At 57.3% G+C, this 22,950-nt stretch overlaps 1 protein-coding gene across 5 annotated transcripts in view; it reads left to right on the forward strand.

The window, feature by feature from the left end:
- The window catches only part of MYT1 (myelin transcription factor 1), a 63,361-nt gene that overhangs the window by 15,886 nt on the left and 24,525 nt on the right, over nt 1–22,950 (forward strand). For 3 of the 5 annotated variants that reach the window (XM_032461667.1, XM_032461669.1, XM_032461672.1), the window contains exons 2-7: nt 4,944–5,044; nt 12,183–12,237; nt 13,161–13,191; nt 18,514–18,576; nt 19,320–19,567; nt 20,803–21,612. In XM_032461667.1, coding sequence (XP_032317558.1) covers nt 4,944–5,044; nt 12,183–12,237; nt 13,161–13,191; nt 18,514–18,576; nt 19,320–19,567; nt 20,803–21,612 — 1,308 coding nt within the window. The remainder of the gene's footprint in view (nt 1–4,943; nt 5,045–12,182; nt 12,238–13,160; nt 13,192–18,513; nt 18,577–19,319; nt 19,568–20,802; nt 21,613–22,950) is intronic. The other 2 variants (XM_032461671.1, XM_032461670.1) reach the window with 1 other exon arrangement.

A 22,950-nucleotide genomic window follows, 5' to 3' on the forward strand; every position in this document is an offset into this window, starting at 1 on the left:
GTGGACTCTCACTGCTGTGCTTCCTCCCTCTGTGTGCTGTCGACTTTTAAAAAATAGCTTTATTGAAATATAATTTACATGTCACATAATTCACCTGTTATAAGTATAGAGTTCAGTGGCCTCAGCCAGTTCACGGGTTGGGCATCTGTCACCACAGTCTGACTTGAGAACATTTTCGGCCGCCCCCTCCCGAAGAGACCCCATGCCCACTGTTGCCCCTCCCCCCAGCCCGGCGCCGCTAATCTACTCTCTGTCTCTTTGGATTTGCCATTTCTGGATGTTCCATAAATAAAGAACCGTACAATCATACGTAGTCTTTTTCGTTTGAATTTTTTCACTGAATGTGATGTTTTAGGTTCAGCTATGCTGAACCGTGCGCGAGCTCTTTAATTCTTCTTTGTTGTCAAATACTGTGCAGTCGTATTTTGTATCGTCCATTGAGCAATCGATGGACTTTTGGTTATTTCCACATTTCGGCTAGTATAGATAAACCTGTGACAAATCGTTGTGTGCAGGGCTCCGTGTGGACGTATATTTTCATTTCTCTTGGGTCTATTCCTGGAGTAGAATTGCGGGTCCTACAGTAAATCTACGTTTAGGATTTTGATTACCTGCTGATGGTTTTCCAAGCTGGTCGTGCCATTTTGCTCCCCCGTCAGGGTGGCCAGGGCCCCAGTTTCCCCACATTCCCTCCAGCACCTGCTGCTGTCCGTTGTGTTGGTGGCTGTGTGGTGGGATCACGCTGTGGTTTCGCTTGCGTTTCCCTGATGACGAGGTGTGGAGCATCTTCATGTGCTTAGCGACCACTTACATGTTGTCCTTGGAGGGATGTCCATTCAAATCCTTTGCCCATTTTGAAGTCAAGTTATTTGCTTTATTTTGGAGTTGCAAGAGCTGTTTACGTGCTCTGAGTAAAAGCTCCTCCTCAGGAACGTGACTTGCAAATGCTTTTTCCAGTCTGGGCTGGCTCTTCATTTAATTGATGGTGTTATTTGATGCCCCCAAATATCAGACTTTGCTAAAGCTCAGTTTACCCATTTTTTCTTTTGTTGCTTGTGCTTCCGGTGTCATATCTAAGAAACCATTGCCTGACCCAGTCAGGAAGATTAGCTCCTATGTTTTCCCGGAGTTTTAACTCTGATGTTTAGATCTGTGACCCCTGTGTTGGTTTTGACTTATGATGTGAGGTGCATCCAGCTTCGTTTTTATTGACTATTCTATGTCCCTTGATCTGCCATATGAATTTTAGTATCAGTTCATCAAATTTTGCAAACAAAACAAAAGAGCCAGAGAGGTCAGAAGTGGTCAGATTCTGGGGAGACTCAGAAAGTAACAGTGGCAGGACTTGGGGCCCAGGACTGGTCCCCCGTGCTCACACCCAGGGAGTTCACAGCTGAGAGCAGGGGGAGGGAAAGCTGTGGGCAGGGGTGGGATCAGGAGGTGGCAGGAAGGCAAGTGGAGCAGAAGGAGCCTGCCTGGTGGCAGTGGCAACCAGGAGAGGCTTGAGCGCAGGGGGGTGGGGCACTGCCACTGGAGCAGGGAGCCAGTGTGATGAGGGTGGCACCGGCGACCTGGCAGGGACTGCTGTTTTGGTGGCGGGCTGTGGATAGAGGCCAGCAAGACTGGGGAGCAAGGAATGGCGTCTGCAAGTTGGAGACCCTTACAAGATATGGTTATGAGGTGGGTGGAGATGCAGAGCTACTGGGGCTGGGGTGTGGAGTCCAGCCAGATAGTGTTTTTCAGATGTGGACACCTCAAGCTTGTTGAACAGCTGAGAAGCCCCAGGAAGGGTCCAGTTGAGGGGGAATGATCACAGATTTGAGAGGAGTATTGTATATGGTTGAGGCTCCCGGGACACTTTAATTGGCAGTGGGAAGAAGGGGATATCACGCCCCTCGCCGTCACGCTGGAGAGGTTGTCAGCCGGGATGCAGCTCCTCCTCCCTATGTCTGGGACAGAGGAGGACAGAGGAAGCCTGGGGCTGAGGGGCTGACCTGTCCCACTGGGTGGGCGCACGGGAGAGCCAAGATGTGGGCTCTCTCCAAGCAGAGACCCTTCCTCCTTTGCTTGCCTGGCGGGAGGCAGGTAGTAACAGCTCCTGGCTCCAAAGACAGGTCACCAAAGACAAAAAATCTAGTGAAGACTCGGAAAACATTTTGACAGGAGTTTCTTTTGAGCCCACAGGGTCTCTACTGCCTTCAGAGCAAAACAACCCTTCTGCCAAAGTGGCACCTCCTGGGCTGTCCTTAGGAGAGGGATGAGCCCAGCTGTGGCCTCAGTCAGGGCTCTGCCCGGTGGAGGAAGGCACCAACTGACCTCCCAGGAGACTCCCCACCCTGGGGACCCCTGACCTTATCCACCTACCTGAGTCCTGTAGATCTGAGTGTGGGACCTCTGTGGGTCAGATGCTGGGGGCAGCACGGAGCAAGCAGGGTACGTGGTGCCAGGTCCCACGGAGGGGTCGTGGCCAGGGCCGTTGACCTCACTACCTGCTGCCCAGTGGCTTGTTTGCCATGTGTGTCTGGGAGCAGGGGCTCAGATGAACCTGTTAGAGACCTCAGAGCCCAAAGAAAGGGTTGGTCTTGAGGAAAGCCTCGTCCTCACCTCTGACTCCTGATAAGAAAGGCAGAGCTCCTTCCGCATTCACTGTGTGCTGGAGGCTCTAAGTGGCTGTCCCCAACTTCATGGGTGAGAAAGGTGGCTTGCAGGGCAGGGGCAGAACTGCCCCTCCACCTCCATGGGCTGAGTGTCAGCCCCTGGCATGACTTCTGGACGGGGCATCTGTGAGACCCTCTTTTGTGCAGGGCCTGCCTTTGGCTCGGGGGCTCGGCTGTTGTCTGGGGATGTGGGGGCCTCATGTGCTGCCTTTGTGGCAGCTCAATGCGTCCAGGCAGGAGGGGTCTTGTCTGTGGTGGAGACACATGCAGGTCCCAGTGGGGACCAAGAGGGCCCCAGGTTGTCCCCCAGCAAAGGAGAAGGTAGGGCAGGACCCTGGTAACGTGGTTCTGGTCCTGGAGAGGGAGCTCGCGTAAATCCCTCCGCATCCCAGGGCCAGCGCTGCAGACCTCACTGGGGTGCTGTTTGGAGGCAACGATGCCAGGGACGGCCTTTAGGCCCAAGTGTTGCCTGAGCAGCTGTGAGGCTGCAGAGACCAGAGCTGACCCAGGGAATGCAGGCGAGGGGAGAATTCCCCTCAACAGGACTTCGCTTTCAGACTCCCCAGGCAGGCGAGCGGGGAGGCATTGTGAGCTGGTTATCTCTCATCAAACAGAAAACCAGTGGCCCCTTCACACAGAGTTGCACCGTTCACCCCCGCTGGGCTTCTTGGGAGGCAAGCAGGGTTGAGGGGAGAAAGAGCTGAGGTGGTGCTTCCAGGACACCTGCTGGGATGACGACTGATGCTCGCAGCACAGACTTAGGGTCCTGTGTCCTTCCCGCCAGCTGTCAGGGAGACAGGCCCTAGTTACCCCATTCACTGACACGATGCCGTGACAAGAAAGTCCACTGGAGCCTCGTAGATCAGCCCAGCATGCAGGCTTCTGCGGCGCCTTCTCTCACGGGAGGTACCTGTGGGAAGTGAACCCCATTTATGGCCGGGGGTCTCCCAGCTTTCATTGTCGCTGTAGATGCACAACCCTCATACCATCTTCAAGTGTGACACACACGCTGTGGCCAGAGCGATTCTTGGCGATTCCTGGTGATTCACCTCCTGAATTTCCTCCCTCCATCCCCTTCGAGGAGGCTGTCTGCTCCCTCCTCCCCACTGGTGCTGTGAGTGGCACCCTCCTTTTGCGTTTAGGATCCTGGGCAACTCCTGTCGTAGGTTTGGGAATTTGGGTGCCCAGTGGTTGAGCCTGTTTCCTTGTGGAGCCTGCTGGTGTCTGCTGGTGCCCGGGTGGGAGAAGAGTTGCATAGCTTCCCACTCTCCACTTGAGTCAGTCCTCACGGGGGCCCTGCAGGTGACCCATAGCCCAGAGGGTGAGGCACACAGTAGGAACACACAGTAGGTGCCAAATTCTGGTGGTATTACCCATCCCTTTGAAGACTTTGCATCAGGCTGTTTCCTTGACAACCTGTCTGCTTCCCTCTGTGTTTGTGTTCCTGGGGGTCACCAGAGGCCCTTTAATGGGATGGAGTCATTTCCAGACAAGAGGACACTGTGGCCAGAGCCACAGAGCTGCCCGGGGCAGAAGTGGTGGAATTATAGAAAAACAGCATTTGGGGACACATGTCAAAGATGTGAGAAGAAGGATAATGGGTGTGACAGCAGTGCGCCCGACCGGCCTCCAGCAGAGCCCAGATTCACTTCCAAGGGGAGGCAGAGAGCAGAATGCAGGAGTATTCATTTCCTGTTTTTATTGTTGGTTACTTCACGACCTTCCTTTGAAAGCTGCAGTGGTAGAAAGCTGGTTGTCATGGAGACAGGGAGTGCCGTGCAGGGAACAGGCACACAACGCCTCTCTTTGTCAGGTCCAGCTGATGCCTTTAGCCTCTGCTTCGCGACATGTGAACTTACGTGACGAATTAAATATCAACTGGAGGCAATGCCCTGGAGAGAGGCAGGCGCACAGGCAGAGGAGGGACCTGGGAGCCAGGGCCCAGGGGAGGCCGAGCGTGGGGCCGCACCCGACTCACATCAGCGCCCGGGTTGGAGGGGCCGTGGGGGCGGAACCCCACCCCAACTCTAAGTCAAGTTCCACACGACAGTGCCAGAGCTGGGATGCCGGTGAGGGAGTGTGCCCCAGACAGACTGAGGTCTTCCTCAGAGAGCTCCTGTGTCTTGTCCCTGAAACGGCCGTGGGGCCATGACCCTGGATGTCTTTCTGGTGGGTCCCTGAGAAGGGCTGTACACCTGCTGTGGAAAGAGTGGCCTGAGTTCCCCAACTCCTCCCCTGGAGCTGGCACAGCGAGCGTTTATTAGGTTTTCTTTTTCTGACCCTCAGAAAATGAGTTCCGGGGGGAGCTGCTGAGTCAGAGGTGGACGCAAGGACACAAAGCCAACGACTGCAGGACCTCAAGACTCTTCCTGGGTGGACGTGGCAAGGTGAGGTACTCAGGGGCAGCCCCCGCCCCGGGCCTGGCCTGGCACAGGACTTCCTCCCTCCTCGACATGGGGCACGGAGGGACTTTTGATACCGTGGTCGTCCGTCTAGATCAGGCAAAGAGTAAGTGGGCTAGGACCGTCAGTGATCTGGTCACTTTAAAATTAGAGGAAGAAAAATAACTGAGTGGAGTAAAACCAAAATGTGGCAGCAGGGGCTCACATCTGCCAGGTCCCTGCTCTGGGTCCAGTCACACCAGGGCTCCATGACTCCCCTCAGTTCCTGTTCTCTGTTCTCCCTGCTGCTTCCGGCAGCCTGAGGGTCCTGGACTGACGTTGCCACAAGGACTCCTGAGTTCTGCTGACTTTGTTTATTTCGATCTTCCCAAGTAGGGGCAGATAGTGCCCAGTTCCTACCTGCCTGGAACTCGCTGATGGAGGTGCCTCAGGCTCTCTGCCTCCCTGGAGGTGCTGCAAGCCCCGGATGTCGCATGCACTTACTGCCACCCCAAGTTTCTGATTCTAGAGCTTCCATGACGTGTTCTGGATAAAGCCAGGCCCCCAGGCTCAGGGGACCCCCAGAGATGGAGGTGGAGGTGATAGCAGGCTTGGTGGGCATCCCTTCCTGGATCTCAATTCTGATCTCTCATTTTCTTTGACATGTGGATGCTCTCCACCAGGGATCCAAGCCATGATCCAGGGCAGGGCCACCAAGTCGTAGTGACCCAGGGTAGAGATGAGGTGGTCATGGAGTTTTAGGCGGCGACCCCACTCAAGGTTCTTGTGTTTTACTCTCGAAGCCCAACATTTTTCTTTTGAATACGGTGGCTGGCCGTGATTGTACAGTGGTTAGTACTCTGCGTTGTGAATCCGGTGGCTGCAATGTACATTTTAACGGGCCTGTTCTAACACCTTGTGAAGCATCTCCACTCACACTTTTCTTGCTGTGTGATTATCAGTGATTTGCTGAGCCATGTAGGAGCCTGAGGCAAAAGGAAAAGCCAATAGCTGGCTCAGTCTTTAAGTAATTTTTGCTATTTTATTCACCATGTAATTTGGGCATTAATTTAGGTACTTCAAATATTGCATTAAATTATTATTTATCTTGATCACTTGGTTTTATTCCCCCCTTAAGTCTGCACCTGGCTAAATGCCTCACTCGCCTCACGGCTCCGGCCCTGAGCATCCAGAGATCACGAAACCAAGAAGCTACAGGGTCTCTGGGTGATGTTCACCCACAGTGGCTGGCACTGGGTGAGGGTGGGTAGGAGGGTTGCTGTCCCCCTGTGGCTCAGGTGTGACAAGCCTGGAGGATGAGGGACCTGCTGAGAACCAGCCTGGTGGCCTCGCTCAGCCTCTCCCCAAGCACCAGCTGTTTCACAACTGCTCCATTAGGGAGTGGTTTCCTCTAGTTTGGGCCTGAGTTACTGCTCTGAGCAGAGGCACTAAGACAAAGAGTGGTACAGAGAAGGACGTTCCTGTGAAGAGGACAGGACTTGGGGGCTGGCGCCAGTGGTGGCTTCTCGTGGTGGGGGCTAAGACAGGTAGGGGCACCGGAGAGCGGAGTGCACCCTTAGACAGGAGGTGGCGAGGTGGGGAGCTCAGTGCCTGGAGGGCCGTGGGAGCAGAGGAACCCTATGTGGGAGGTGGTACAGCCTGTCTGCCTCCGAGTTCAGCACCGGGCATGTGGACAGCTCAGAGACGAGTGGGAAGGGGCTGTTGGAAAGAGTGGGTGGTTGTGTGTTTGGTGGACGTGCTGGACATTGGGCTTTTTTCCCTTTAACTAGAGGAGAAAAGGAGTAAGCATTGATGGTAGGACCTTAAACCTCTTTTTGACCTTGAAGAATGAAACATTAGGGCCCCAAATCATATAATGTTCAATAGATGCAATCGAAAAGCAGGGTGGCTGCATGGACAGTCAGCAAGCAGGGCCTTCTTCCTGCTGCCGACGTGGATGCTCCCGACGAGGGACGCCTGCCTCACTTGATGTGGTTAGATTTCTCCTCCCGGATAGGTGGAAATCCCATTTAAGTTGGTGTTTTACACAGATGGACACCCAGACATGGCTGCTTTATCAGGGTGTCTATTTCATAGCTAAATTTTTAATTTGGGGGTTGGAGCGAGCCATGATCCCATGCTTAGAGATGTCAGGAGAACCCCTCCCAAGACACATATTAAATAATGCTCCTGAGTGTCCTTTCTGCAACCCGAGGAGAAGGCTGGTCTGTTCAGCTGCCAGTCAGCTGGATGACGGGTGGCGTGTCAGAGAATTTCAGACACACGGTGGGACATCCCCTAGGGGACACGACTGTCACTGCCAGGAGCCAGGGGAGCCATGATGGCTGTCAGGAGGTGCTGGAGTACAGGCTTGTGGCTTAGCCTCGGAGACCAGTGCATGGGAGCAGGATGTGAGCTGCAGGTCCTGAGGCAGCAGGACTTCTACCTCTCCAGGCTGACTTGCTGCGGCCTGCAGGTGTGTGGTCAGGTGAGGGGAGCTGGGAAGGCTGTGCAGGCAGCAGCAGCAAGCAGGGCAGAGGTTGGGGGCTCTGTAAGATTCCACTGGGGTGCTTGGTGGGGGTAGGGAGTAAAGGAGCATACTTGAATACTGCTCTTAAATCCTTAAGGGGAGCTTCTCCCAGGAGTGAGAACATGGATCTGCCACAAGGCTTTGCAGCAGCCATGTGTGAGCTGCCTTGCCCTCACCTGTGCACAGGTGAGAGGGTAAAACTAGCCCAGACCGTGCCACTCCTCTGCCCCTTCCCTCCCTGGGGAAAGGGGAGACTGGGCAGGTGCTGCCCCTCCGGTTATGTCCCCCTGCCCCCCTCACTGTTTCCTTTACTGCCTGGTACCCCCCCCCCCGCCCCGACCCGCCTGGCATTGGCAGATGCTCCCCAGCCTCAGCTAGGGCTTCCGGGAGGAAAAACACCTCAGACCTCCCACAGGGACCCTATCATCAACGTAGTCTTGTGGATTTGAAAACTTGACCTAAGTCCATTCTAATTCCTCAGCTTTGCCAGCTGTTGGAATGTGTTCTGAATAAAATGGAACAATAATCTGTCTCCTCTAGCCCAGGCCAAGTGAGTTCCCTGGGAGTCTGGACCCCCCTGAGCAACTTGTGGCTCTGGTTTCTGCTTTGATGGCTCCTGGTCACCTTCCCCAGGTCTAGGGCCTCAGAGAGGTCAGATTGTCCCCATTGGTCTGTCCATCTGCCTGTTTGCCTGTCCTTACATAATCCCTACTGAGCAGTGAATGAGGTCTCTGTAGGAGAGACACTGACCTCAAAAACATGAATGAATGAGCTTATTTCAGATGGTGGTGAGCACAGGGTGGAGAGAGGGTGGGGGCTGGGAAGACGGAGGGAGCAGGCCTGGCCACCCATGGCTGCACTCTGCTCCCCAGGTCTGGAACACCCCCACCCTGCGGCCATCCTCCCTGATCCACGGAGCCTCCCCACACCCATCCAGGCTCCCATGTCCAAGCAGCCCCTACCTCTCAAGCTCTCCCCTGACATCCTCCCTTCCCTGGAGTGAGGGACCTGTAAGTCTGGTGCTCCTCAGGCCAGGACACCCCACAGGGCCAGAGAGGCAGGACGGCGTCTAGAGCTGCTGGGGTCAGGCTTCAGTACGGACTCTGATTTTTGTCCAGCCCTCAGCCACCTCTTCAGCTGCGAAGGCCCCAGAAGAACCAAGAAGAAAAGAGAGTGACAGAGACAGAGAGACAGAGATAGAAACAGACAGAGATAGAAACAAAGACAGAGAGAGCAAGGATGACTGAATGGGCAATAAAGAGAAGGGGGCCACCCCTCCTGAGACCACCTAAACTTGGTCTCTGAACTTGGGCAGGGCTTGGGCAGAGCTGGATTCGCTGGTGAAGGTGAAGATTGGGACAAAGCCTGTTGGGCCTCTAACTGGACACTTGTGGACACAGAGAGTTCACCCTCTCCTCTTTGTTACTGGCTGTGTGTCTGGCAGACTTCTCACAACCACACCCCAAGGGTCTACCAGTTTCAAGATTGCTTAGCACGTTCCCATTTTTGGAGTTTGTAAATCTCCAACTTAGGGAACTCAGCTTCGTCAAGGGTGCCGGGTGGATAGGCGTGAAAGCGGCTGATCTTTGTAACATGTCCTGTGAGAAGTGCTCACATGACCGACTTTAGTGAAAATACAAAATGGAACCAAGCAGTGACACCGTCCTGGATGAGACCATGGCCAGGACACTGGTGAAGCGAGTTCAGGGGAACAGGGAGGGACGGCGGGCCTCCCTGGTTAACAGGAGCAGCAGAACGGGCTGCATCTGCGTGAGTAGATCCCTCTCCTCCCTGTAGTTTCCTTTTGGAGACAGAGCTATCTAAGTCTTAATTGGAGCGAAGAGCTGGTTAGGGAGCCCAGGGCAGTTGTGAGTCATGCTCCTGATGGCAGAATGCGGTTGGCGTCACAGAAATATTGTGGGCTTGTGCTTGAGAGATGGGGTAAGGGGCTGAGGTTGGCTTGGCTGTGACGGGGCCTTTCACCCTCAAGATGAGAGGCCACTCATTTTCTGTGGGCCTTCTGGAAATAGCCTTGATTGGTTTGTGCTCAGAACAGGTGGAGAGTTTTAAAAATAAGTCAGTGGAAGCTTGGGAAGTGTCTCATTGTCTTTGCACTAGGAAGTGTGTTTTCTGTGGTGCTGGGAGGTGGGGGACTGCCAGCAGGAGAGTGGGGTACAGGGCTCCCACCATACGCACGCATAGCACCAGTTGAGGGCATGCGGACAGCAGAGAACCGCCTCCGAGAAGGAAAACAACCAAGTCCAGCGGGGCAGGTTCTGCCAAGCCTCACCCAGTGCTTCCGAAGGCAGCCGCCACGCCAGTTCAAGCAGTTCGGGAGTCAGATTTCCCTGCTTCACTGTCGATGCCCAAGTGGTCCACCCGGCTCTTCCCAACTCATTCTCATGTTGAAGCACTAACCCTCGCTTTTCCTCCTGTCATTCCATGTCTTCCTTTTAAAATCGAAGCTTCCGGCAATGAAGAGACCATCTCACTTACTGACCATTGGATGCAGACAAATTGCAGGTGGAAAGGTGCTCGGCAAAGGGAATGTGCAGCTGTAGCTCCATTGAGGGGAGCTCGCGGGCTGCAGCCCTCTCCACTCTCTGCTCTTTGAGTAATTGATCTGCGGGAAATCCAAATTGCCAGGGCACGCTTTAACCTAGCAGAATGCTTGCCAATTTCCTCGGGAAAACTGACAAAAAAAATTTTTTTTTAAGAAGAGCTGTAGATTGTATTTCAGCTGAGAGCCGCATGGAGCAGTCGGACTCATCAGCCCCTTTGTGCCGCTGCACCGGAAGCCGCTGGGCTTGGGCTCCGCGCAGACAACGTTTGAAGGCTCATAAATGTAATGAAGTCCCTTTGACACCTGCTCCGCTCTTCACTTGAAATGCAAGCCGTTGGTCCAGGGGGAACCTCCGCTTTAAAAATTGTCTTCCGTGCTGCTGGAAGGCTGTAAACGCACAGCTCAGCTCTGTGGCTCTGCAGCCGCGACTAGACAGGCTGCATAAATTATTCCAGATTTTGATGTTTCTTCCTTAACAAACCACATAAATCTTTGTATATTCGTGCTGCCCAGGGAGGGGCTCACTTTGCAAGTTCCATCTTACTAATGGGGGGGGGGTGTTAATGGGAGGATTCCCTTTCTTTGCTTCCTGGGTGGAGCTTCGGACACCGGTCTTGTGCCGGCTTTTGGGAGCTGGAGCCCCCTCTTGCTCCTGTCCCACCGTCTGGCTGTGACTTTGATGGCCTCAGCTGTGGCCCAGGACAGGTGGGAAGAGTCCTCTCCCATCTCTAACTCACTGTCACCTGCCTGCCCAGGTTTGTCCCTGGAGACCCAGGAGAAGGATTCTGTGTGCTGACCTGTGGCCCTTGGGGGCGTCCCTGTCTGATCCTCGTCCCCAGGTTTTGCCCTCCTGGGGGCTCTCCCTCCACTCCCTTGAAGGACCATGTGGGTAACATCCCCAGTGGAAGTGAGTCTGGGGCAGAGCATGTGGGGTGGGAGCTCTGATGGATTCAGGTGGGGTGGCCAGAGGACATGCAGGGTCCCCCTCAGGAGGCTCCACTCATCCTTCCTGGGAGAAGTGTCACCTTTGGGAGGGTGGCCCGTGAGTCGAGCCTAGATGACCCTTGGCCTGCATTCCTGCCTTAGCTTGGCTCTCACCCCAGTCTGCCTCCCACCTCTGGAGCCAGCGTAGTGGCCACAGGTACTTGGCATGTGGTTGGTCGAACTCAGATGGGCTGTGAGTCCAGGAGACATGAGGAATTTCTAAGAGTTGGCACGAAACAAAATCTCATTCATATTTTTTATATTGATACTGTTGAAATTATAATGTTTTGGATAGGTTGGTCTAAGTAAGGTTTAGAATTAAAATTAATTCCACCCATTTCTTTTTACATTTTAATGTGATTATTAGAGAATTTTACATGATGTGGATGACTTGCACTCTTTTTCACTGGGTGGTGGTGCCTGGAGGCCCCTGTGCCTGCAGGAGCTCACATGGGGGGTCTGGACTCATGTGGGGATGGTTGGGTCTCTGGGCTCAGGCTGCCCCCCCTTGGGCTCTCCCTGGTACAGTACATGGTAGAAACGGAAGCCATTGACCTCTGGATGCTTTGCGGAGGCCCGCCCGGGTCCCAGCCTCCTGTTGCTAACAAGACAACCCCAGTGTGCTTGGGTCAACAACTCCCAGGGGAAGCTGGGCTCTGGCGCACAGTGTGGTCAGAGTTAGTGTTGGGCGACCTGCCCTGCCCTGCCCTGCCCACTGTGAGCAGAGGATGGTGTCGCCAGGAGACCACGTGTTACCAAACCTCGACACTAATGAAGGTCTGGTGGGTGTAGCTTCCTCCTCGGATGTGGACCTGGGGCAGCAGTAGAGTCAGAACAGGAGACGGGGGATCGTCTAGGGCTGGTGGTCTCTGCCCTGAAGTCCCTCCTCCCTGCCTGCTGCTCCCAGGTCCACAGGCCTTTCTTGCCTTGTGAGCCCATTTCTTGTTCTGGGTCACAGATTCACATGTACCCCAAAGCCTGAGCCAGGAAACCACCCAGGTGACGCCATAGCCTCCCAGGGTGGTCCTGCTGGTTTCCGCTGACAGCTCTGTTGTTTTCACTCGCAGATGAGTTTGGAAAACGAGGAAAAGAGAGCTCGAACAAGATCCAAGGCCCTCCGAGGTGAGTTCTGCACCCCTCCCACCAGGGTCTGGCCTGGGTAGCCCAAAGCCCAGCTCTGGCCCAGAGACCCAGGTCCTGAAGCTGTAAAGGCCATGTCCCCCAACAGTTTTCCTCAGGAAGACAGACCCCACAGCCGCGCCTAAGGCCCCAGGACACTGCCTCCCTACGCTGGGTGCCTGGGGTCTGAGGCGCCTGGAGGCCTCAAGCCTCTTCAGCCTCTGGGTGCCTGAGAGGGCCGCGGGGTAAGGGTGGGGGCCGTCTTGCCAGACACACCTGCTGGGTTGGAGATAAGGAGGCAGAGCCTGGTTAGACCTGTTCTGTCTGGAAAGGAGAGGCCGCCAGCCTCTGCCTCCTAGGATGTCAGTCTTGGTGCCGGTGCCGGGAGGTTGGGGCAGTGTTGAGTCCAACCAGCAGTGGGGTGGGGAGGGGCCAAGGCCCTGTTTGCTCTGCAAGGACGAGCCTTGCCCCCTGCACCACAGCGCCCAGCTGGGCGAGGGTCTTGTGCTCTGAGCGCCCCCATGGCCCCATCACTGAGGGACCAGCTGCTTGGACCCCCATTCTCTTCTCTGTCCAGCTCTATCTGGTGGGTCCTGTTTCCTGCCAGGCGCTGACCCCTGCCTGCAGTCAGAGGAGGAGACAGTGCCCTGGCCTGAGCGCCCAGGGAGCCTGCCTTGGGTGGGCCATCTGTTCCAGTCCACAAAACCACCAGCCCCCAGGGGAGGGTCTGGCAGAACATGGGCTTGGAGAGAGGCAGCTGGCGCTGGGGGCCCTGGAGGACATGCTAGGAGGTCAAGGATTACTGGGGGGGCAGGTCCTATGGGGGGGCGCCTCCATTTTTCACTCTACTTGTGCTGCAGGGCAACGTGCCTTTTCAGTTCTAACTCCCACATGCGTTTCCCTGTTTCTCTGTTTCTCTCACTCAGCTCCCCTAGAGCCCACAGGTGCTGACCTCAGGTAAGAAAGGCTTTTTGCCAGCATCAAGCATGGTGCATCCCTGGGACCCGGACATCCTAAATGTCCCACACTAGGCACTTGGAATTGGCCAGCTGCGCCCGAGCCTGTTTCCCTAAGCAGGCCCCTCTCTTCCTTGCCTGTGTCCAGTGTCTGCATCCCGCCTCTGTCCTGGCCCCACCGTGCGGTCGAACTTGCGCAGGGATGCCCACACCTGGTCACCACCAGGACCTGACAGCCACCACTGTCAGGTTCCCAGCCAACAGCAAGGCTCTCACAAATGCTTGTATGTCAGATGGTCTGAAGCCCCGTTCGGGCAGAGACGAGGGGTCAGGCTGTCCCATGTCCTGAGTCTTCCACTGACTCAAGGTGCAGACAGTGGTCTGTGTGCTGGCCGAGCTTGATGACTTTCCAGATTCCCGGTCGGTCTCACAGGGACATGCACTCCGAGGAGGAAGGAGGGCAGACACATAGCAGTTTGCTGGGTTGAGACAGGAGGGTCTGGGCCCTCCTCCCCAGAGGTCGACTTGCCCTCGCCTGCTGGCTTCTGCCCTGGGCTTGGCCAACACCTTTGTGTGGGAGGCTGGGGGTGCTGGGAGGCCAGAGAGAAAGCCACTCCAATGTCTACAACTTGGGGCTGCCCCAGTACCACTCCACACAGCCTTCCAACTGCAGGCCTGTGGGCCTGGGCTCTTCCTGGGGTCTCCACTGGCAGCCTCGGGTGCCGACTTGCCCAGGCAGAACTCCAGTGAATGGTGTCCAGTGACTGGCAAAGAAAACCAGGCCCTCACGCCCCCATTTTCTGAGGAAGGGTGCCACTGCGTCTGGCTCAAAGCACTGGAGGAGGAGGGAGGGGGTGCCAGGTGGGCACTGGGTGCCTCATTTAATTTTTACAAATTCTTGTGAGATGGGGCCAGGCTTGAACTGTGGTTGAGATAACCTGCCTGAGGCTCGTCCTTGGAGGAATGAAGGGGCTCGGAGCCCACCCTCCTTCCCCTGTGGCAGCTCTGGCTCTGAGTACACCATGGTGCCCGTCACCCAGTGCCCGGAAACAGCTGCTCTGCCCACGCTGTGGGGTCAGGGTGACACGAGGGGTTGAGGGTGACAGCCACATCTTGATGGACACTTCTGTGGGCTTGCAGGCTCGTGGGTGGAGACAGACAGAGCAGTCCAGTTACTGAGGGTGGATGCTCCCTCTGCCCCGGGCCTGGAACAGCTCTGGCCACATAAGTGCATGATTCTGGGGTATCTGCTGCTTCTAAAATTCTTAGGGGTGACGGTTCTCACTAAACAGTGAGCACATCCGGGGCTGGGACCGTCTCATTCTCCACCAGAGAGACTGTTGCATGGATGGTTTTTGCCAATCAGGAGAACAAGAGGACCCCAGATCACTCTAGCGCGCCTCCAGCCTTTGAGGCTGTAACTTGGAGATGGAAGGGAAGCGCGCAGGAGGGATGCCCGGAGCCCCGGGCACCGGGCAGCTCTGCAGTGGCTGCGAAGTGCTGTCTGATCTCAGGGATCCTCACGGAAGCTCTGCCGGGTGGTGGTATTGTCTCACTTGTGAAGGGGGAAACTGAGGCTCAGAGGGTTAAAGTTCATGCAGCCGGAATAGCTGAATCACAGGGCGGGAGGGTGAGGGTGGGGCAGCAGCCAAGCTGGGCCACGGCGGGTCCACAGAGCACTGTGGGGAGCTCCCTGTGTGGCGGGGTCCTGTGGGCAAACCACTGGAGAAGATGCTGCGTGGTGCTCAGAGAGGCCATGGCATACAGGGAGGAGAGAAGGCTTCCAGGAGGAGGTGCTGCTTCTCCATGTGACGTTCACCTGGGGACATCTTGGGGACAATAAGGGGAAGGAGGCTGTGCACAGGACTCGAGTTTTGGTAACAGCAGTTAATTTTGGCTCAGGTGAAGTAATGGGGGAAGTTGGAAAGGCAAACCCAAAGGGCTAGGTTTCTCTCGAAGCTTTGAAGCAAAAATAACTCTCAAAATAGATTTGTTTTGAAATATTCTGAGAGAGGACCTGATAGTGTAAGTACGGGGATGACGTGGGCATCTGGACTGTGTCCACCTTCATTAATCTTGCGGTCTCAACCTGTTTACTTGGCAAGAGTGAGACCCATAAGTTTTGATGGAGAAACTGGGCACAGAGGCATTGACATGTTCTAGAAACAGTGTCTTCAGCAATTCTTCAAGTTTTTGAGAATCAGTGCTTAGAGGAAAATGGATCAGGCTGTGCCAAGGAGCACATGTACTCTGCATGGAAGGGGCCCCTCACTCCTGTGTCACAACCACCTGTTGTCCACGAGGTGCATGTGGGGTGCGGCCCGTGGGAGGGTTCACGCTGTGGAAAGGGGCAGAGGCTGCCTGCAGGCTCCTCCCCTCAGCACACCAGGGGCTGTGGTCAGACAAGTGGACGAGACCCTGTCCTGGTGGGGCGTACGCCCCCAGTGCCTACCCAACCCTGGTTGAGACCCACCGAGGAAACTCACCGCTGTGACTCAAAGGACCCATTCGGACCACCTGAAGGGAGGAAGGGTCATGGTGGAGCCGCCTGAGCAGGACTCAGTTCATGGACAAGGGACTTGCACCCGTGGTCCCAGAGGCTGCAGTCGGCCTCTCACCCCTGCCCCTTCCCCAGCTCAGCCACGTGCCTTCAGCTCAGTGGTTGTGGGGGGTGAGCTGAAAGCGGTCACTCTGGAACAGGCAGGAATCCCAGCTGCCCCCAAGCCCTGGCCCCCTTCAAGTCTTGCTCTGACTTTCACATGATTCCTGAGATAAAACAAGTGGGTCTGGGCCTTTCCCTTGGCACCAGTGTAGAACCACAGACATCTCTGCTGGCCCCCTGGGCCCATCCGCTGTCACACAGCTGCTACAGCCACTGGAGGCGGGTTAGGTGGGGGTGGGGTGGTGCCACCCTTCTGTGCAGAAGGAAGTGGGCAGACCCCTCTGGAGTGTCTTTGGGACATCTCCAGGTTCTGGGAGGGACGTCTGCCCTCCTGTCCTCACCTGAGGGCTTCTTCCTTGAGCCGGCGGCCAGCTCCCACCTAGGGGTCAGCCTGAGTAGGGAGTCCTCTACCTGCCTCCAGGGGCGGAGGGGTGGGAAGCCAGTCTCTTCCAGGGGCTCCCGCTGGGATGAGCTCCTCCTGGCCTTGGTCTTGGGCCCTCAGAGCAGTCACCTGGACCCTGCGTGGTGCTACCTGTGGGCAGGCCCTCGGGGAGCTTACCTGCCCACTCCTGTCTCTGCCACACTCAGAGCCATGCTGGTGAGTCGGGGGAGGGCTTGGCTGGGTCTTCCTCCCCCAGCGATGAAAGAGGCTCCAGAGGCCCAGAACCAGGGCTTGTGCCTCACCCTGCCCTCTGGCCCCGCGCACTCAGGGAACCATTCGAGCACTGGGGGTCCCTGTAGGGTAGCCTGCGGGTGCTGCCCTGCTGGGGCCAGGGCTGGGTCTCATGTCAGTGATGCTCTGGGCCACCCTGTGGGGAGCAGGGGATGTCCGGCTTCCTCTCCCAGAGTAGCCCTAGCCAGCTCTGAACATGGAGGCTCACAGCACGCCCGCTGTCCCCCGAGGGGCTGGAAGCCAGGACCCCTCTGAACTGGTGGGCGGAGGTGGGACTTGGAGCAGGTGACGTGTTTGGGGGCAGTGCCAGTGCCCCACAGGCCTCCACAGCAGCTGGCACCTAATTGCCTGATTAACTCAGTGATTAATCGACTAATTGGGACCTCAGCTTCAAATCCCCGATAACAAGGAGCTTTTGTGGAGTCTCAAACTAGTTCTTGAGAAAGTGACAGCAAGTGTGGGGCGTAGATTCCAGAATGGAGAGGCTGTGGGCAGCAGGGAGTCCTCTGGGTCTGGAGAGGAAACAGACAGCAATGTTTGCACGTCTTCCCCCTCCCCCTCCTCCCCTCCCCTTGCCCCCCAGCCTCCCCCCCCCCCCAACCGTCTGCCCCTGAGCTTTCCTCTCCTCCTCTAAACACCAGGAGCATCAGCCCTGGGATGAGCCCTGGTGGCCGCACCGTGGAGGGCTGTGGGCTGTGGGAGGAGCTGGGGGCCGGGCTCTGTCCTCAGACTGTTCTGTTCCTCCCTGGCAGGTTGGGTCGGGTCGGCGTGTTGGTGGGTGTGGCCTTCCAGCCGGCTGCACCCCACAGTCATCTGCGGTCAGGCTCATGATCAATCAGATTAGAAACTGTCGGGGTGTCTGGATACAGGTCCCGAGTGGTGCCTCTTTTGGGGTCCCAGGCGGCCACAGGTGTTGGTGGGGCAGCACAACCCTTCCTTCCCGGGTTCTAGGACAGCCTGATCTGAGGTGGGGAGCTCAGACCCCATGATGTTCACCCCGTCACAGGGTCATCCCTTCTTGGATGGGGGCACCGTGGTGCCCCCTTCCAGGAGGAGCTTGGGCTCCCCTCCCCCAGGCTCTCCGTCTCAGCATCGGTCTGCCGCTCTGTAACACGAGGTGGTGCCAGCTTCCCGCAGTCCTGGTCCATGGATGTGCCCAAAGGCCCGAGCTGGGACCCTGGCCTTGAGCCCCACGTGGCCCCTTGGGGAGCTGACTTCTAGGGAAGTGGTTTGAGTGGTCCCTGCCCATGATCAGAAGTTTCCAGAACTTACCACCATTTGGTTCTGTGGGGAGACAGTTGATGGTGGGGGGAGAGGAACTCCTGAAGTCTTATCTCTGTCGCAGTGTGGGAGCTGCCAGAGGCCAGGCATCGCCCTCAGCCAGGTCTCACGGCAGCGCCTGGATTGTGGGCCCTCCTGGTCTCACGTGCCTCCGCAGGAAGCTGGAGTCACAGCAGGGTGCGGGTTCTGGGGTGGGGTCTTTGCCGCCGAACCACGCCCACCTCCAGCTGGGCCCTTGGCTCCAGCCAAAGCTGCAGGTCTGCAGAGCTGTTTCTGCCTGGGGGCAAGGGCTGTAGAGACCCTGTCCTCAGTAGCTGTGGACCTCTCAGCTGCCTGACGGCCTGGAGAATTTGTTTGTGTTCTGTCCTTGGGCTTCAGGTGCTGGCTCTGGGGCCACATCCGAGGGTCCTGGTCCCTGCCCCTTGAAAGCCTGGTGGCAGTTTGCCTGCAGTGGGAAAGACTCACCCGTGAAGAAAGGAAGACGTCCAGTCTTGATCTCATGCATACAGATCTTTAATTAAACACACTCATGAAATTGTAATGAGCCATTCATTTATTTAAATGGGGTGAATTATTTCATTAATTTTTAGCAAACTGCAAGCAGCTGTTCTGAGATGAACTATTTAGAGACAGGGTGAGGGTCTGGGGTGGGATCCCCGATTCGGGCCCTCTCCCCGAGGTGACGGCTCCTGCTTGTCTCCCCCTAGCTGTCCTACCCCAGGATGCACAGGCTCAGGACACATCCGGGGCAAGTACTCCAGGCACCGAAGGTAAGGAGGCCTGTGGCCCTGACCAGGTTCCTGCGGAAGAGGTTGGGCTGCTGGGGGCCTTTCGTGGATCTAGATCTTTCCATCTCTGCTCTCGGCTGCTGAGCCACGCTGTCCTCGCACTTGACCCCATTTCCGTGAGGCCAAGCAGGGCCATCCGGGAGTCTCCCCACAGGGGTTGCTGTGAGGCCGGAAGAGTCCACGTGGGAATGCTCAGAGCAGACCCAGCACACACTGTGGTGCCTGGCTGAGCTGCCCCCGGGCTCCAACTGTTGTTGCTCCAGAGGTCAGCATGCCCTCAGGGCCCCCGTGTGCAGCACCAGGTTCAGAGGATGGGTGAGGGTGGGAAGAGTCTGCAGGTGGAGAAGGAAGGGCCCAGGTGCTCCGGGCTTGCTTGTGGGGAAGTAGGCAGGGTCTGACCAGGGCATGGAGCCAACAGCCTGGGCCGGCCCCCCGACCCCAGCCACCCCGGGGGAGTGACTCTGCATGGACGGGACCCACTGAGGTCTTCTGAGACAAGCAGGAAGTGAAATTTCAAGCCCAATCAGGTGCTTTTTAATGTGGACAATTAATGTAAAATTTTGAACACATCAACGTGCCAGGCATGAGTTTGGGGCTTCAGGCTTCGGGGCAGTGACGAGAGGCGGAGAGAACTTTCCCAGCAGGGAAGGCGGCTGCAGAGGGTGAGAGCAGGAGGGAGGGCCCCGGGAGGTGCTGACGGGGCAGCCCGGCCCTGTCCCCCCCAGTTTGCAGAGCTGCCCTCTGGCCAAGAAGAGGAAGCTGGAGGGTGCTGAGGCTGGGCACCTGGGGTCCAAGCGGAAGGCGCACCCCCTGAAGCTGGCGCTGGACGAGGGCTACGGCGTGGACAGCGACGGCAGTGAGGATGCTGAGGTGAAGGACGCCTCTGTTTGGGACGAATCGGAAGGAACTGCGGAGGAGGACGAGGCGGAGACGTCAGGACCGGAGGAGAGTCGTCGCCCCGAGCCAGCTGAAGGTGCTGTGTCGCTCTTTCTCCTCCAGATAAAGGCTTAGTGTGGCCCTGGAGAATTGCGGCCTGTGAAGGGGCAGCGCCTGAGAGCGGGAAGGCCCTTGCTGAGAACAAGCGACTCTTGTGCGACTTCGCGGGGCTTCCTGGGGAGGGGCCGGCGTGGGGGCCGGCGGGCCCAGGGCTCATCTGTGTGTGAACACTGTGTTCTGTGGATGTGTGTCTGTGTGCGCGTCAGAGACGGATGAACAGGTGGACGTGGGCTGTGTGTGTGGGGATTTCAGACAGGCCCTGCCGGACCCGGCTTCAGGAGAGCCGCCTGGGGCTGTGCGAAGGGTCTGTTTGGAAACAGGGAGACTGTGGGGGGTGTCCAGGGAAGCTGGGGGAGGGGAGGGGAACTGAGGGGTCTCCCTGCTCGCACCTCCTCCCCTGCAGGGCCCCCAAGACTGGCCAGGTTGGGACCCTCAGCCCTTGGCAAACGCTAGTGTGAAGGTGGGAAGTAGCCGTGTCCCCTGAGACCTCGGCAGACCGTAGAGTCCTGAGGGTGGGACTGAGGCCCAAGGTCCAACCCCACCCCAACACTTCCAAGCTTCTCGTGTTCTCTGACTTTGCAGGGTTTTTATTTTGTTTTATTTTGAGCCAAACCGGGCAGGGTCTTGCACCTGCCTCCCTCCTGGGGATCCCGCTGCGCTCGACGGCGTTCATGGCCCTGGGGCTGGCCCTGGTGCACCTCTGGGAGTGGCCAGACAGGGGCGGAGCGGAGAGGGCTGCTTCTGTGCCCTGGGGGCCTTGTTGGCGCTCCAGGGCACCTGCGTGTGGGGAGCACACCTGCAGCTTAGTCCTGGCAGTTGAAAGACCTAACCTTTAAAACAAATTCCACTGCTTCTGAATTATGAAACAGCTTCTGAAACCCTGACGTATCCCTAACCCTTAGGCTCCGTTGTATGAAGTGCAAGTTTGCCTGGTTTAAGAAAGTGCGCGTAATAGGGAGGACCTTTAATCAACAATAGCAGAGCAATTCCTAGTTTCAGAAATACAGCAACAGTTACTCCATCTACCTCCTTAAGTAGGCTCACTGTGATCTCAAGATCCAGGCAGAGGGGCTGACACAAATGCCCGCACTGAACCCACCCCCAGGGGTTTCTGTTCCTGCTGCAGTGGGCAGAGTGCAGGAATCAGAGGCCTGGAGCCCTGTCCTCCCTCCCCCTGTGCCCCTTCCACCTGGTGTCTCTGGTTCTGTGCAGGAAAGAGCCCTGCCAAGGCTCATTTCGGGTCCAATCCCATCAGCAGCCCCACGGGCTCCTCCAAGGGCAGCTACAGCAGCTATCAGGAAATCATTGCAACTTCACTCCTAAATTTGGGCCAAATCGCTGAAGAGACCCTGGTTGGGGAAGGCTCTGGCCAGGCAGCCCAGCCAGGCCCTGGCCCCGTGCGCGAGGAGGAGGCTGAGGAAAGGGCTACCAGTGACGCGGGGGAGAAGGACGTCTTTATCCAACCGGAGGATGCTGAGGAGGTCATCGAAGTCACCAGCGAGCGCTCCCAGGAGCTGTGTCCCCAGTCCCTGGAGGGTGTGGTCAGTGAGGAGTCCAGCAATCAGAAAGTGGGCCTGAGTAACGAGGAGGAAGAGGAGGAGGACGAGGAGGAGGAGGAAGAGGAAGATGAGGAGGACGAGGAGGAGGACGAGGACGAGGAGGCCCCCCCAGACCTGATCTGCCAAGAGGACCCCCCCTGCACCCCCACCCCAAAGGCCCCTGAGCCCCAGCACCCACCACCTCACAGTCCCACGCCCGAGCGCTCTGTCATAGTGGAGGTGCACTCAGACGAGGACTCGCGCTCCCAGAAGTCCACGGTCACGGACGAGTCGGAGATGTATGACATGATGACCCGCGGGAACCTGGGCCTCCTGGAGCAGGCCATCGCCCTGAAGGCAGAGCAGGTGCGGGCTATCTGCGAGCCGGGCTGCCCAGCCGCGGAGCGAGGCCCGCTGGGTCCAGGGGAGCCAGGGAAGTTGGCCAGGCCCCCGGATGGCGTGCGGAAGGACTACTGCAGCAAAGGTAGGCTGCTCATACTGACCCCGCTTTCTCATGCTCCCCCTGCCTCCAGGGGCCACAGTCCTGAGGCCTTTGCAGGCTGGGCAGCAGGTGGGGGGGTGGGGGTGGTGGGGGGCAGACCGAAGCAGACGGGGGGACAAATACGCACATGGAAGACTGGGGTCATCGATACTGAGGAAGCGGGCTCACCTGCTCACACAGGGTGGTCTGGAAACACACAGCTGAGGGAAGCCAGGCTGGGGGACGAGGAGGGGTCTAGGGACAGCGAGCTCAGCTGGGGGATGCGCACCTGGGTTGAGGGGGCCTTGAGTGAGCTGTAGCTCCCGGTCATAGTTGGTGGTAGGTAGAGACAAAGGGCACAGGTGTTCTGGGGACACTCACTCACATGGGATGGGCTCGGGGGCAGATACTGAGGGACATGGAGGACAGCTATCAATAAGATACCCTCTCAGGGTGGCACAGACTTGGGGGATAGCTGTCTGGGGGCTCCAATGAGACCAGCACAGGCCTTGGGAGGACATGGACTCTAGGAGATGAAGGGGCACAGGTTCGGGAACAAGTGCTGGGCCTGTGTCGGGTGTCAGCCTGGGGGCAGCAGTCTTGGGGCCTAGAGATCAGGGCCAATATTGATGGGATGCTGTTGGGGAGCGGAGAGGCGTAACGGGGATACGCGTGAGCACAGACAGAGTGACGGGTCCGGTCCCGAGTGTTTGGGGCCACAGACCTGTGGGGTCTCAGAAGTGCTGCCTTAAGGCATAGAGTTGAGGGCGTGGACCTAGGGGACAGAGCCTTAAAGGCAGGAGGCCAAGCTGGGACCCCTGGGCAGCCCTGAGCAGGCTCGTGCTGTGAGGACCGCGGCTGGTTCCAAGGGAATGACACTTGGTGTGGATGGAGCGCAAGTCCTGGACAAAGGCCAGTGGCAACAGTCACGAGCTCAGGAAGCCAGCCCTGGGGAGAGATGTGGGGGCCCCTCGGGGTGCGCCCTGGGGAGGGTGCCCCTGCCTGCCTGCCGGTGGAGGAGCAAATCCCCCCTTTTGAATCAGAGGCAGAGCCCCCCATCCCATCCCAGGATCCTGTCCTCCCCTAGTGGGCATTCTGAGCGTGGTCTGTGACCTCTGCGTTCTCCCAAAGGGCACAGCTGTGCTCTGGGGACCATCTGTGTCCTGACAGGTGTTCCCTCTGCCCCCACGCTCATAGCGACCTCTCTGGGCCTGCAGAGGCCAGATGCGCCCAGTGACTGAGACTTGGATTTAAATTTCTGCCCAGGCATTTGTTAGGTGCTTTGGGGAAGTTACTTAGCTCCTTGTTCCCCTCTTTTCTCAGTTCAAAGGCTGTGTCCTG

This window comes from Camelus ferus, chromosome 19 (genome assembly GCF_009834535.1).
Source record: "Camelus ferus isolate YT-003-E chromosome 19, BCGSAC_Cfer_1.0, whole genome shotgun sequence".
NCBI lineage: Eukaryota > Metazoa > Chordata > Mammalia > Artiodactyla > Camelidae > Camelus > Camelus ferus.